At 48.3% G+C, this 15,626-nt stretch overlaps 1 protein-coding gene across 2 annotated transcripts in view; it reads right to left on the reverse strand.

Annotated features, from left to right (window-relative positions):
- Positions 1-15,626, reverse strand: part of LOC311144143 (dual specificity calcium/calmodulin-dependent 3',5'-cyclic nucleotide phosphodiesterase 1A-like) — a 59,313-nt gene that overhangs the window by 27,293 nt on the left and 16,394 nt on the right. The window contains exon 1 of one of the 2 annotated variants that reach the window (XM_084180136.1): positions 11,402-11,645. The exons of the other annotated variant lie outside the window; for it this stretch is intronic. Coding sequence (XP_084036262.1) covers positions 11,402-11,454 — 53 coding nt within the window. The 5' untranslated portion in view covers positions 11,455-11,645. Of the gene's footprint in view, positions 1-11,401; positions 11,646-15,626 lie in introns of those variants that run through there. 2 annotated transcript variants of the gene reach the window in all.

The raw sequence follows: 15,626 nt of genomic DNA on the forward strand, positions 1-15,626 counted from the left end.
CACACAGACACACACCAGACAGATCTCCTAACTGTGATGGTCAGACTGTAGCCATTTGAGATGGACAGGGAAGTACATTTACTGTATGTAGATCATATTTGGCTCGCAATGCCACAGCCACTGCTGAGACTCACAAGAAGTTACAGCTGGCTGCAGAAGTAGAAGGTCAGAAGTTGGCGTTGTTATATACTTTGATACTTTATTTCCAACCCAGATGATACAAAAGGCCTGACGACAAGGGGAAACCAGACAGCTGTTTTCTGTTATAAAGGTTTCGTACAGGCATAAACCATGATCATCTCAAGTGGAGCCTGAACTGAACTTTTCTAACCACAGAGGGGAAACAATTCGCTCTTTGTCTTTCAAATCTCCAAAGAATGATATCAGTCTCTGCTCTGTCCCTGGCTAAATGAAGGAACTAATAACAAACATAATTCAATAAAATTATCAATGTTGTTTTACAGTTTTGCAACAAAGGGTGATTTGAAGATCTGCCAAAAGAAATACTCTTATTGTTTTCCCTTGGTATGATTTTGTGAATTTTGCTGAGAAAATAGTTTTAATATGATCTTGGTCAAGCTTATCTACCTTGGTGTTTGAGATAGTGTCCATCTCCTGGACTGTTTTCTGTAGCTCTGAACCCTACACCCATTTAGTCCCAGGATGCAGTCACAAAGGGTCACTGCTGTTTGGTGTGTGTGTGTGTGTGTGTGTGTGTGTGTGTGTGTGTGTATGTGTATGTGTGTGTGTGTGTGTGTGTGTGTGTATATATCCTGACCAACATGTTAGTTTGGTCCCTCTCGTCTCACAGTAAACATAATGTTATTTATTAATCTGGGCTGCGTCCCAAATGGCACCCTATTCCCTATATAGTGCACTACTTTTATGGTCTCTGGTCAAATTTAGTGCATTATATAGGGAATAGGGTGCCATTTGGGATACAGAGATATTCAGCCATGATGATCCAATTCAGATGTCATGTTGCCCATCTAGTCCCTCTACTCTTTCTGTCTATCCAATGGGAATTGAAGTGCAGCCTGGGATGTCAGTTGTTATACTGTACTATACTTACTTGGCAGAAATCTCAGAGATCTATTGGCAAACTCTGATTTACCACCCCAAAATATCCCCGGACAACGTCTATTTGCGCCTCTACCAGATGGAAACTACAAGTGTAATGGCTGTGCTCAATGCAATGGCACTTACAAACGTAGATCCTTCAAACACCCTCAACAGGGAAACAGATCCCAATCAAAGGTGTTATCACATGCTCCACTAAGGCAGTTATTTATCTTATAACTTGTCCTTTTGGTAAAAATGATGTGGGTAAAACGAAGAGCAAATTAAAAGTAAGAATCTCTGAGCATCGTAGCACCGTTGTCACGGGCGCCAATGAAGTACGACCAAAGCGCAGCGTTGGGAGTGAACATGATGATTTTAATGTAGAAACACACGACAAAACAAAACACGATCCGTGACGTCCTCAGTTAGACCGACTGAACATAGAACAAAAACCCACAACCCCAAGGTGAACAATGACAGTTTAAATATGGCTCCCAATCAGAGATAACGAGCCGACAGCTGACACTCGTTACCACTGATTGGGAGTCACTCAACCAAACACAGAAACAACCAATAACCACCCAACCAACCCAAACACAACAATACTTAACACACTCTGGCTAAAATACCAAGTCCCGGAACCAGAGCGTGACAGTACCCCCCCCTAAAGGCGCGGACTGCGACCGCGCCTCAAAACCCCAAATAGGGGAGGGCTGGGTGGGTGTTGCTCCTCGGAGGCGGCTCCGGCTCCGGGCTTGACCACCACCCTACATAACTCCCCCCGTAATGGCCCCGGTCCAATCCAACCCAGCTGGCTGGATCCAAACTGATGACGCGCACCCCTAGCTTGGCGCGTGAGACAGGGATGGACCGGACCTGGCCGACGATACGCACCCTCGGCTTGGTACGTGGAGCCGGAACGGACCTCCTCAGGTTGACGACTCGCCTCCCTGGCTTGGTGCGAGTAGCAGGAATAGGCTGAACCAGGTTGACGACTCGCCCCCTTAGCCTGGTGCGAGTGGCAGGAACAGTCCGAGTTGGGCCGACGACGCACACCGTAGTCTTGGTGCGTAGAGCAGAGACAGGCCGGGCTGGGCTGGCGACGCACCCCGTAGGCCTGGCGCGGGGCGCAGGAACAGGCCGGGCTGGGCTGGCGAAACGCACCACAGACTTGGTGCGGGGCGCAGGAACAGGCCGAGCTGGGCTGGCGACGCACCCCGTAGGCTTGGTGCGTTGAGCAGGGACAGGCCGGGCTGGGCTGGCGAAACGCACCACAGACTTGGTGCGGGGAGCAGGAACGGGCCGAGTCGGGCTGGCGACGCGCACCGTAGGTTCAATGCGAGGAACAGGAACAGACAGAACCGCACTGGGGACACACACCCCTGGCCCTACACGGGGATCAGGAACGGGCCGGACCGGACTGGAAACACCCCCCAGTACCTCTCGCCGTGCCTCCACACTTTCCATCCCCTTCGTAACCAGTGGCCCCCTTAAACTGGCGGCCATATCTGCCAACCTCTTGCACTCCTCCGGGCCGTACACCTTCTGCCCCGACGTCGTGAGCCCCCCCCTAAAAATTTTCTGGGGGTCTCTCCTCTCGGTGGACCAGGCCTCCATAGTCCTCTCCCAACCTTCGCTCTTCTGGCTCCACCACTCGTTATCCAACTGCTGCTTGGTCTCGTTGTGGTGGGTTTTTCTGTCACGGGCGCCAATGAAGTACGACCAAAGCGCAGCGTTGGGAGTGAACATGATGATTTTAATGTAGAAACACACGACAAAACAAAACACGATCCGTGACGTCCTCAGTTACACCGACTGAACATAGAACAAAAACCCACAACCCCAAGGTGAACAATGACAGTTTAAATATGGCTCCCAATCAGAGATAACGAGCCGACAGCTGACACTCGTTACCACTGATTGGGAGTCACTCAACCAAACACAGAAACAACCAATAACCACCCAACCAACCCAAACACAACAATACTTAACACACTCTGGCTAAAATACCAAGTCCCGGAACCAGAGCGTGACAACCGTCAGGTGCAAAAACCATGTACCCAGTTGCGGCCCACTTTTTGGAAGCAAACCCCTCTATTTCGTCCCTTCGCTATATCGGCATCGAACACGTCACCCTCCCTAGGAGAGGGGGTGACCTTGACAATTTATTGTTAAAATGAGACGCTGCCTTGATCTTTAATTTAAAGACATTTGCTCCCTTTGGCCTCAACGTAGACTTTGATCTGAAGCCATTCTTGTGATTATTGTGTTTTTGCTATCCATTGTAAATGTTTGTAGGCCTATGTAGCCAAATTGTATCTATGATCGTATGTTATCCATTCATGCTTTTTTATATGTTCTATTTATATCTTTAAATCAACCAATGAAATCAATCCACTCCCAGCCATGATTACAGACACCTGTGTGTGTCCTTTCAAACTATATAAATTAGTGACCCGCAGTGTTTGTCATTATACCCTGATGAAGACAGCTTGTCAAAACGTTGGTTATTAAATGATTGTATCTGAGCTCCTAGAGTGTGAGGCTCTCCTTTTCTTTTTCAGTTGTTATACTGTAAACAAAATATACAGTGTGCCTCATTTCCAGTCCAGAGACTTGGCTTGGCTCAAAGAGAGAGAGTGTGTGTGTACGTGTGTGTGTGTGTGTGTGTGTGTGTGTGTGTGTGTGTGTGTGTGTGTCAAAGAGAGAGAGTGTGTGTGTACGTGTGTGTGTGTGTGTGTGTGTGTGTGTGTGTGTGTGTGAGTATGTGTGTGTGTGTACCTGTGTATGTGTGTGTGTGTGTGTGCATGTGTGTATGTGTCAAAAAACAAGTATTCCATTGCAGACAGTCTTCCCAGCAGTATCAAAGCCTGGAAAGAGCTTCGGGGGCTAGCGGAGGTCTAGGGCACCTTGGGTTGACTAAGGAACATGACACCCCCACAAGACCCCACAGGACCCCATAAGACCCCACAGGACCCCACAATACTCCACACGACACCACATGACCCCATAAGACCCCATAGGGCCCCACAAGACTCCACAGGCCCCCCCAGGACTCCACAAGACCCCACAGCACCCCAAAGGACCCCACAAGACCCCACAGAACTCCACAACACAGATAAAGGAAAATAGTCCCTCCATCTCATGGGGTCACTAGTTCAGTATGGGCTCAGTTTTGATGTGGTGGTGTTGAAGGAGTCAGGCAGGAGGGTAAATCACAGAAGAACAGCCTTTAATCCACAAAATACAGGTTTACGCAGAACTGCGTCAAACACACTCCAGGGCACAAAACAGGTGCACTGGAAAATATAAGGCACACGGGAAAATAATCCCATCTAACAAAATACACGAGCTCCACCGAGCTTCACTAACCTTCACAATAAACAATCACCCACAAGGACAAGGGGGCAGAGGGAACACTTATACACAGACTAATTAGGGAATTAGAACCAGGTGTGTGTGATAATGAGACAAGACAATTGTGATGATGATTGGGGCAGCAGTGGTTAGTACTCCGGTGACGACGAACGCCGAAGCTTGCCCGAACAAGGAGGGGAGGCAGCCTCGGCCGAAGTTGTGACAGTACCCCCCCCCCCCCCCACGACGCGCAGCTCCAGCAGCGCACCAACCCCGGCCTCGGGGACGGCCAGGAGGACGCGGAGCAGGGCGAGCCAGATGGCGACGTTGGAAATCCCACAACAGGGAGGGATCTAGGATATCCCTCACCGGGACCCAGCACTGTTCATCTGGACTGTACCCCTCCCACTCCACGAGGTACTGAAGGCCCCACACCCGACGCCTCGAATCCAAAATGGCCCGGACGGAGTACGCCGGGGCCCCCTCGATGTCCAGAGGAGGTGGAGGAACCTCCCGCACCTCAGACTCCTGGAGCGGACCAACCACCACCGGCCTGAGGAGAGACACATGAAATGAGGGGTTAATACGGTAATCAGGGGGAAGTAACAACCTATACGTAACCTCGTTGATTATCCTCAGGACTTTGAACGGCCCCACAAACCGCGGGCTCAGCTTCCGGCAGGGCAGGAGGAGGGGCAGATTCCGGTTCGAGAGACAGACCCGATCCCCCGGTACGAAAACCGGGGCTTCACTGCGGTGACGGTCAGTGTTGGCCTTCTGACGACGCGCTGGAGGTGAACGTGGGCAGTGTCCCACGTCTCCTCCGCGCACCGAAACCCGTCATCCACCGCAGGAGCCTCGGTCTGGCTCTGGTGCCACGGTGCCAGAACCGGTTGGTAACCTAAAACACATTGGAATGATGTTAGGTTAGTAGAGGAGTGGCGGAGAGAGTTCTGGGTATATTCTGCCCATGGCAAGAACACCGACCACTCCCCCGGCCGGTCCTGGCAGTAGGACCGCAGGAACCTACCCACATCCTGATTTACTCGTTCCACCTGCCCATTTGACTCGGGGTGGAACCCAGAGCTCAGGCTGACGAGACCCCCAGATGTTCCATGAACACCTTCCAAACCTTGGACATGAACTGGGGACCTCGGTCGGACACGATATCCTCTGGCACCCCGTAGTGCCGAAAGACGTGAGTAAAAAGGGCCTCCGCAGTCTGCAGGGCCGTGGGGAGACCGGGCAGAGGAAGGAGGCGGCAGGACTTGGAAAAACTGTCCACAACGACCAGGATAGTGGTGTTACCTTGGGAGAGGGGAATATCAGTCAGAAAATCAATACTAAGATGAGACCATGGTCGTTGTGGAACTGGTAATGGTTGTAGCTTACCCTTTGGGAGGTGCCTAGGTGCCTTACTCTGGGCGCACACCGAGCAGGAGGAGATGTACACCCTCACGTCCTTAGACAAGGTAGGCCACCAGTACTTTCCGCTCAAGCAGCGCACTGTACGGCCGATACCTGGGTGACCAGAGGAGGGTGACGTGTGTGCCCAGAAGATCAGATGATCACGGATAAGAGCAGGCACGTACCGCAGCCCAGCTGGACACTGCGGTGGAGATGGATCTGTGTGTAATGCCTGCTCTATATCCGCGCCCATCACCCATACTACTGGCGCCACAATGTTGGAGGCCGGGAGTATGGGGGTGTTGTCTCTGGGCCTCTCCTCTGTGTCATACAGCCGGGACAGTGCGTCTGCCTTCACGTTCTTCGTACCCGGAATGTATGATAGTGTAAAATCAAAACGGGTGAAGAATAGGGCCCACCTGGCCTGGCAAGGATTCAGCCTCCTTGCTGCCCGGATGTACTCCAGGTTACGGTGGTCCGTCCAGACGAGGAAAGGGTGTTTCGCCCCTTCGAGCCAATGCCTCCACACGGTCAAGGCTCGGACAACAGCCAACAGCTCCCGATCACCAACGTCGTAGTTCTGCTCCGCCGGGCTGAGGTTCTTAGAGAAGAAGGCACAGGGGCGGAGCTTGGGTGGCGTACCCGAGCGTTGAGACAGGACAGCTCCTATCCCAACCTCGGACGCATCCACCTCCACTACGAACGGTAGTGATGAATCAGGGTGGGCCAGTACTAGGGCTGAGGTGAAAAGGTGAGCCTCAGCAGACCAGCGGAGCCGGGACGGCCCACCATTCAACAGGGAGGTAATGGGAGCTGCGACCTTGCCAAAGCTCCGGATAAACCTCCGATAGTAGTTGGCAAAGCCAAGGAAGCGCTGCACCTCCTTAACCGTGGTTGGAGTCGGCCAATTACGCACGGCTGAAATGCGATCTCCCTCCATCTCCACACCTGAGGTGGAAATGCGGTATCCAAGGAAGGAGACGGAATGCTGGAAAAACATACACTTCTCTGCCTTAGCATAAAGGTAATTTTCCAACAGTCGGGCCAGCACCTTGCGAACCAGGAACACATGCTCGGCGCGCATAGCGGAATACACCAGGATGTCATCGATGTAGACCACTACACCGCGACCAAGCATGTCCCAAAACACCTTGTTCACAAAGGACTGGAAAACTGAGGGAGCATTCATCAAACCATAGGGCATCACCAGGTATTCATAATGCCCCGTGGTTGTTCTGAATGCTGTCTTCCACTCATCTCCCTCTCGGATACGCACCAGGTTGTACGCACTCCTGAGATCTAATTTGGTGAAGAAGTGCGCCCCATGCATTGATTCAATCACCGAAGGAATGAGGGGGAGAGGATAACTAAATCTTATCGTCTAGCTGTTCAGTGGTCTCGAGGAGGCGGGTGAAGTGGAGGTATTCAGGGGGGATGCGCATGTTGGAGGTACTGTCTGGACTTTCCACCGTGGTTGTACCAACGGAAACATGTAGACACCTACCCTGACACTCTCGCGACCACCCCGTGAGAGCCCTCTGCCACCATGAGAAGGTGGGGTTGTGGAGTGCTAGCCAAGGGATACCTAATACCACAGGGAAAGCAGGAGATTCAATAATCGAAAAAAGAACCTGCTCAAAATGAGTCTCCTGGGTGATCATGGTGACTGGTATCGTGACTTCCGTAACAAATCCGGACCCTATTGGTCGACTATCGAGTGCTCTGATGGGGAGTGGAATGGATAGGGGAACCAATGTTATGCCTTGACGGCATGCGAATGCCCTGTCCAGAAAGTTCCCAGCTGCGCTTGAATCGACTAGCGCCTTACACTGGGGAACTACCATGAGATCAGGAAAGTGAATAGGTAGGGTACAGTGCGCAGCAGAGGGCTCTGAACAAGTGTGGGTGTTCGATACCTGGGGTCATGCTTGAGTGCCCTGCCTGCCGCCTCCCGGCCCAAAAGTACGTTGACTACGACGTGTGGTGTATTGTCCCTTTGTGCCACCAGGGTGGCACTTTAGCTGTCCTCCTCCGCTCTCTCGGCCGGCGGCTCCACCCAGCTCCATCGGCTCGGGATCCGAGTCGTACGGAGTGGAAACGAGCAGACCCCTACCAGGACGTCCTCTGGCTGCCAGCAGGTTGTCCAAACGAATGGCCATGTCCACCAGATTGTTGAAGGACAACATGGTGTCTTGGCAGGCTAGCTCCCGTCGGACATCCTCCCGCAGATGGCACCGGAAATGGTCGATCAGGGCCCGCTCGTTCCACCCGGACCCCGCTGCCAGCGTCCAAAACTCCAACGCGAAGTCCTCCTCGTCTCCTGCCTCAGATGGACCAGTTGCTCACCCGCCTCTCTACCCTCGGGCGGGTGATCGAAGACCGCCCGAAAGAGGCGAGCGAACTCCCTGTAGTCCTACAACGCGGCTCCTCCCTCGTTCCACACCGCGTTGGCCCACTCCAGGGCTTTCCCACAGAGGCCCTGATGCTGGCAAAGTAAAGCTCCAATTGGAGGAGGAATCCCTGGCACAGCGCCGTCGTCCCATCAAACACCCGTGGTTGGGATATCTGGATCCCTCCGGGTGCTGGGGTGTAGGTGGCTGGATCCGGTTGGCCAGCTGGTCTCGACAGATCGCCCCAATCATCATATAAATTGTCTTGTCAATCACACACACCTGGTTCTAATCCCCTAATTAGTCAGTGTATAAGTGTTCCCTCTGCCCCCTTGTCCTTGTGGGTGATTGTTAATTGTGAGAGTACAGTGGGGGAAAAAAGTATTTAGTCAGCCACCAATTGTGCAAGTTCTCCCACTTAAAAAGATGAGAGAGGCCTGTAATTTTCATCATAGGTACACATCAACTATGACAGACAAAATGAGGGAAAAAAATCCAGAAAATCACATTGTAGGATTTTTAATGAATTTATTTGCAAATTATGGTGGAAAATAAGTATTTGGTCAATAACAAAAGTTTCTCAATACTTTGTTATATACCCTTTGTTGGCAATGACACAAGTCAAACGTTTTCTGTAAGTCTTCACAAGGTTTTCACACACTGTTGCTGGTATTTTGGCCCATTCCTCCATGCAGATCTCCTCTAGAGCAGTGATGTTTTGGGGCTGTCGCTGGGCAACATGGACTTTCAACTCCCTCCAAAGATTTTCTATGGGGTTGAGATCTGGAGACTGGCTAGGCCACTCCAGGACCTTGAAATGCTTCTTACGAAGCCACTCCTTCGTTGCCCGGGCGGTGTTTGGGATCATTGTCATGCTGAAAGACCCAGCCACGTTTCATCTTCAATGCCCTTGCTGATGCAGAAAAACAGCCCCAAAGCATGATGTTTCCACCCCCATGCTTCACAGTAGGTATGGTGTTCTTTGGATGCAACTCATCATTCTTTGTCCTCCAAACACGACGAGTTGAGTTTTTACCAAAAAGTTTTGGTTTCATCTGACCATATGACATTCTCCCAATCCTCTTCCGGACCATCCAAATGCACTCTAGCAAACTTCAGACGGGCCTGGACATGTACTGGCTTAAGCAGGGGGACACGTCTGGCACTGCAGGATTTGAGTCCCTGGCGGCGTAGTGTGTTACTGATGGTAGGCTTTGTTACTTTGGTCCCAGCTCTCTGCAGGTCATTCACTAGGTCCCCCCGTGTGGTTCTGGGATTTTTGCTCACCGTTCTTGTGATCATTTTGACCCCACGGGGTGAGATCTTGCGTGGAGCCCCAGATCGAGGGAGATTATCAGTGGTCTTGTATGTCTTCCATTTCCTAATAATTGCTCCCACAGTTGATTTCTTCAAACCAAGCTGCTTACCTATTGCAGATTCAGTCTTCCCAGCCTGGTGCAGGTCTACAATTTTGTTTCTGGTGTCCTTTGACAGCTCTTTGGTCTTGGCCATAGTGGAGTTTGGAGTGTGACTGTTTGAGGTTGTGGACAGGTGTCTTTTAGACTGATAACAAGTTCAAACAGGTGCCATTAATACAGGTAACGAGTGGAGGACATAGGAGCCTCTTAAAGAAGAAGTTACAGGTCTGTGAGAGCCAGAAATCTTGCTTGTTTGTAGGTGACCAAATACTTATTTTCCACCATAATTTGCAAATAAATTCATAAAAAATCCTACAATGTGATTTTCTGGATTTTTTTTCCTCAATTTGTCTGTCATAGTTGACGTGTACCTATGATGAAAATTACAGGCCTCTCTCATCTTTTTAAGTGGGAGAACTTGCACAATTGGTGGCTGACTAAATACTTTTCCCCCCCACTGTATGTAGCTCGGTGGAGCTACTCATAACATTGTGTTGCCAGGGTAGATTTTCCCCCTGTGCCTATGTATTATTGGATTCCGTTACAGTGTAATTGCCAAGGATGTTTGTTTCCCCTGTGCCTGTTTCGTTGATCGCTATTGGAGCGCATTTGTGTGTCAACGAAGGAATAAACTCTGTATTCGGTGATTACCATCCTGCGCCTGACTCCTTTCACCACACTCACCACAACCACTCAGATTACAGTCTATATCCATATCCATGATGCAGTCTATTCATAGAGGTGACTTGGGAAATGACAGCTTTTTCCAAACCCAGTCCTGACTCTGTCAGAGCAGAGGCATCCATCCTGAACAATGTGAGAATGCCTCACCTCATAGTCCTGAGAAACACGTGCCTTAATTTTGTCAGAGTATGTCAGACTCAGCGCAAATTAATTCGGAACAATGTGAGAACACTTCCTACCCCTGAGAAACAAGTGCTTTAAAACATCTTTAAAACAGCAGTTCATGAAGCTAAGTAGCTGCTAAATATTGATGTGCCCAAACTAACTCTGTGAGAGCAGAGAGAGGGACCTGTTACACAGCTTCATTTCTTTACCAGCCCTCCCTCCCTCCTTCCCTCCCTCCTTCCCTCCCTCCCTCCTGTTTACATGCTAAGAAGCTATTAGCAACCTGCGTCTAATAACCGTCAGGGTCAATGAACCATCCCACAATGTTCTGATTCTAATGACCGTAGAACCACAACAGAGACAGACAGGAGTAGTTAGTACACTCCACTTCCTACTCCTTAGAACACACACACACACACACACACACACACACACACACACACACACACACACACACACACACACACACACACACAGCCTACACACACACACACACACACACACACACAGATATTGGAGGGTGTGCAATAACAGCAAGAGAGAGCTCTGGGAATTATAATCAAGCCATGAGATAGGACTATGATTACTGCAACAACATAGCTAGTGTAGTTATGCCAACGGAACGGACACAGTCCGGATCATCAGGCAGGAACAGTAGGCAGGTGAAACAGCCTTTAATATGATCCTTCACACTCCACAGGAGCAGGAGTAGGAGCAAGAGCAGGACAGAGAGGAGGCAGGAGAGAGAGAGAGGCAGGTAGATAGAGAGACCACACTAGTAGTTTAATATGATCCTTCACCCTCAACAAGAGCAGGAGCAGCACAGGAAAGAGAGGCAGGAGAGAGGCAGGTACAGTAGGTAGAGAGACCTATTAGTAGCAGTTACCTGGGGACAGATGGTTGCTCTTTCTATCTTACCTGAAGATGGGTCTGTGGAGAAGCTTCCTCTTGATCGTGACATACTCTTCCATTTAAAGTGTGAGTCCAGACTGGGCTGGGTTGGGGATCGGAGCAGGGAGCTCTGTGTGAGGCTGGGCTGTCCCCAGCTGCTCCTCTCCTCACGTTGCACTGTGCTGCTCTGAGACTGCTAGTCCCCCTAGTCCCTGGTCCTGCCCTCTCTCTCTCCTTCTCCCTCTCTCTCTCTCTCTCTCTCTCTCTCTCCGTCTCTCTGCTCTCTCTCTCTCCTTCTCTCTGCTCTCTCTCTCTCCTTCTCTCTGCTCTCTCTTTCCCAAAAGAGCCCCAAAGTACCCAAAATAACCCCAAAGTACCCAAAACAACCCAAAACAACCACAAACAACCACAAACAATCACAAACAGGTACTCAAAACAACCCACCGAAGTACCCAAACAACCCCCAAACAGGTACCTCTGGACTCCTGTGTGTGTGTGTGTGTGTTTTATGTGTGTGAGCAATAGAACAGTTCCATCGACAGGAGAGATTTAGAACCCTGCAGCAGACCCCCTTATCACCCAACTTCATCACATACTGAACATTTTGGAGTCTGCTGCCTCAACTTCAAGATTTTTTTCAACAAGTTGTTAAGCAAATGTTCTGTACAGAAATGAATGAAGATGGATAGAGGCTGGTCCGAGGGGCTGGCTGAACATCAAGACATGGTCATTAAATCACAATCTGTATTTTATTTTGCCAGGATGATGTGTGGATGATGCAATGCAGAGCAGAGCAGAGCAGAGCAGAGTATAGTAAAGTAAAGTAAAGAAGAGTAGAGTAGAGTAGAGTAAAGTAGCGTAGAGTAGCGTAGAGTAGATTAGCGTAGTGTAGAGTAGTGTAGAGTAGAGTAGAGTAAAGTAAAGTAGCGTAGAGTAGCGGAGAGTAGATTAGCGTAGTGTAGAGTAGTGTAGAGTAGAGTAGAGTAAAGTAAAGTAGCGTAGAGTAGCGGAGAGTAGAGTAGCGTAGCGTAGAGTAGAGTAGAGCAGAGTAGAGTAAAGTAGCGTAGAGTAGAGCAGAGCAGAGTAAAGTAGCGTAGAGTAGAGTAGCGTAGAGTAGAGCAGAGTAAAGTAGCGTAGAGTAGAGCAGAGTAGAGTAGAGTAGCATAGAGTAGAGTAGCGTAGAGTAGAGCAGAGTAGAGTAAAGTAGAGTTGAGTAGCGTAGCGTAGCGTAGCGTAGAGTAGAGTAGAGCAAAGCAGAGCAGAGTAGAGTAAAGTAGCATAGAGTAGAGTCGAGTAGAGCAGAGTAGAGTAAAGTAGCGTAGAGTAGAGCAGAGTAGAGTAGAGTAGCATAGAGTAGAGTAGCGTAGAGTAGAGTAGAGTAGAGTAAAGTAGAGTTGAGTAGCGTAGCGTAGCGTAGCGTAGAGTAGCGTAGAGTAGAGCAAAGCAGAGCAGAGTAGAGTAAAGTAGCATAGAGTAGAGTCGAGTAGAGCAGAGTAGAGTAAAGTAGCGTAGAGTAGAGCGCCTCAATTCTGGTAAGGGCGTTGGGAGTGTGTCCGTATGTGTGTGCGTGTGTAGGGGGGGACCACAAAGCGGCGGGAGGCCCTGCGGTGCTTTAATCAACAGAAGATATGGTTGTTTAACTTATGTGAAGCTGAGGCATGCTTTCTCACCCCAGCCCAGCTGGAGGAAACTGATGATAAACATCACCAACACTGGGGATGTGTCCCAAATGGCACCCTATTCCCTACATAGTGCCCTACTTTTGATCAGAGCCCTATGGTCCCTGGTCAAACGTAGTGCACTATATAGGGAATAGGGTGCCATTTGGGTCTGAAAGGGCCAAATTCTCCTGGAGGTGGAAACAAACACTCAAACACTATCATCCTGATGGAAGACAACACTCACACACACACACACACACATATGCACACACACACACACAGGCACATGCACACACACACGCAAAAGCACACATGCACACACACACACACACACACAGAAATGTGGGTTTTGGGGTAAAAGCAAGCAACAGTCCAACAAGAAGTCTCAATTTCAGGAAAATACCCTCATTGACAAATGCACTGTAGTTCCAACTCATCTATGTCACTCAAATACCGATTGATTATGTTATTTGGACTGTATTCAAAATGAGCTTGCCAAACCAAAATGAGTTTGCCAAACAATTTACGTAATTCAGGAGAATCAGCTTTACACTACAAATTGTAAACAACAGGGCCGTAAACAACATCTATTTTGTCTACAATATATCAGTCAGTAAATCAACTATATTTTCCATACATAACGAGGTGTTCTAATGAGTGGGTGAGCTTTAAAACAAATTCTCAATGGAGACTTTAGTGTAGTAAGCCTAAGTTTCAGCTACAGTTTCAATCCCCCATCGTCTGTCCATAACTTTATTTCTCAGAAAATAGCATAATTTGGGAATATTCGCAATCAACAACATATTATCAACGTATAACAAGCCATTTTCCTGTCAGCTTGAATCTAATCATGTCTTCAGCATGAGGAAACACTTGATGAAAGCAGGGGAAGAGGAAAGCTGTTTCAAAAGAAAGAAGGCATATGTTAAAGAGATACTGTACTACTCTACTAGGCCTAATAGTCGCTCCAACTGACACAATTTTGCAGGTTATATCAAGCTGTAACAGACAGAAAATATTCCAGGCTATAGCCAGGCTTTACCTGACCTGACACGATCTCACGTGACAAAACTTAACAAGATGCAACAAGTGTTCACATATTTTTGGAACCCAGAATCAAACATTGCATGCCCTAGCTAGCTAGCTATTTGATTTTATATGTTAACAGTCTGTCATGAGAGACTATTGTTCCTTTGAAATGGCATTGGGTTAGGTTGCTTTGGGTCTTTGGGCCTTTCAGCACAACTGCCTGTTGTCCGGGAGGGAACTAAAAAACTAACTTCAGCGCTTGACATCAAAGAGTGGAAAATATGTACTGGCACCACAATGACTTACGCAACTCTTCTAAACTTAAAAAGCTAAACATGATAGGTTCTGAAAGCAGTGAAAACTCTCCATAAATGTTCACTATTTAAGCGGTAATATGTCGAAGACACATTTGTGCTATTATAACAATGTTCTGCTCTTATCTAGTTCACTGTGACAGAGGTGAAATACAATACAGCTTGGAGAGACAACATAAAGAGGGTGAAGTGGTTGAAGTCAAAGTAATGTTGAAAATACGATACAAACAGTATGATGACTGTAAAGGGTTTACCTTGAAGGTTCGCCTTACCTCAGATGTGTTTCATCTGAGAGTTTAGAATGAATCTTATGAACAGAAGAAGACAAACTAACAAACAACTGGAGTAGCTGTAAATAGGGCACCCTACCAGTCAGAGCCTGGTGAATGAATGCATGCATGACTGTAAGTCACTTTGGATAAAAGTGTCTGCTAAATTGCATATATTATTCTTTTGCATTTCTTAATATTATTGTCATTATAATTATTATTATTGTTATTATTATTACTGATGTTAGCAACCCAGAACCAAGTAGAATCTCAGTCACTGGTCAGCATTGGGCCTGAGCCAGCCCAATATTGGTGTTGGCTGTGGTGCATGGAATAAAGGGCTATATTTGGATGCCATTATGGATTGTTTTACCATGCTTTTTCCATTCTCCCATTTTTAAGTGCAAAACATATCCTTTTTGGCTTGTTTGAGGATCCAAATAAATCCCAAGTTACAGCTTTCTTGATATTTTTAGAAAACATTGAAATTACCCTGTCCAGCAAGTGGAGAGAGAGAGAGAGAGAGAGAGAGAGAGAGAGAGAGAGAGAGAGAGAGAGAGAGAGAGAGAGAGAGAGAGAGAGAGAGAGAGAGAGAGGGGGGGGGAGGGAGAAAAGTGATTATTGATTCGGATCTGCAATGAATGACAAGCAACTGTACAGTATGTTTCTAATAGATAAAATATGCTTGGGGTCCAACCATACTATAGGCATGACAAAAGTAATATAGGGTCTTAACCTTTTACTGCAGTTGGCTAAATCAGGGTCACACAGAGTGATTCTTGGTAGTCTTAAATCTACTTTGAAACAAAAGTATACACCTCACACACATGGTTATGGGCTTAAAAAAGATTACACCTGTAACATGTCAGATATAAAGTTGAAATGTATTCAATTTTGGGTTTGCATCCCAATATTACACTTTATATACATCACAGAAGACTGAAATATAACAAAACTGGATTTCTGTCTGGTTTTTTGA

Source organism: Coregonus lavaretus (genome assembly GCF_964263955.1).
Source record: "Coregonus lavaretus genome assembly, chromosome: 16".
Classification (NCBI taxonomy): domain Eukaryota; kingdom Metazoa; phylum Chordata; class Actinopteri; order Salmoniformes; family Salmonidae; genus Coregonus; species Coregonus lavaretus.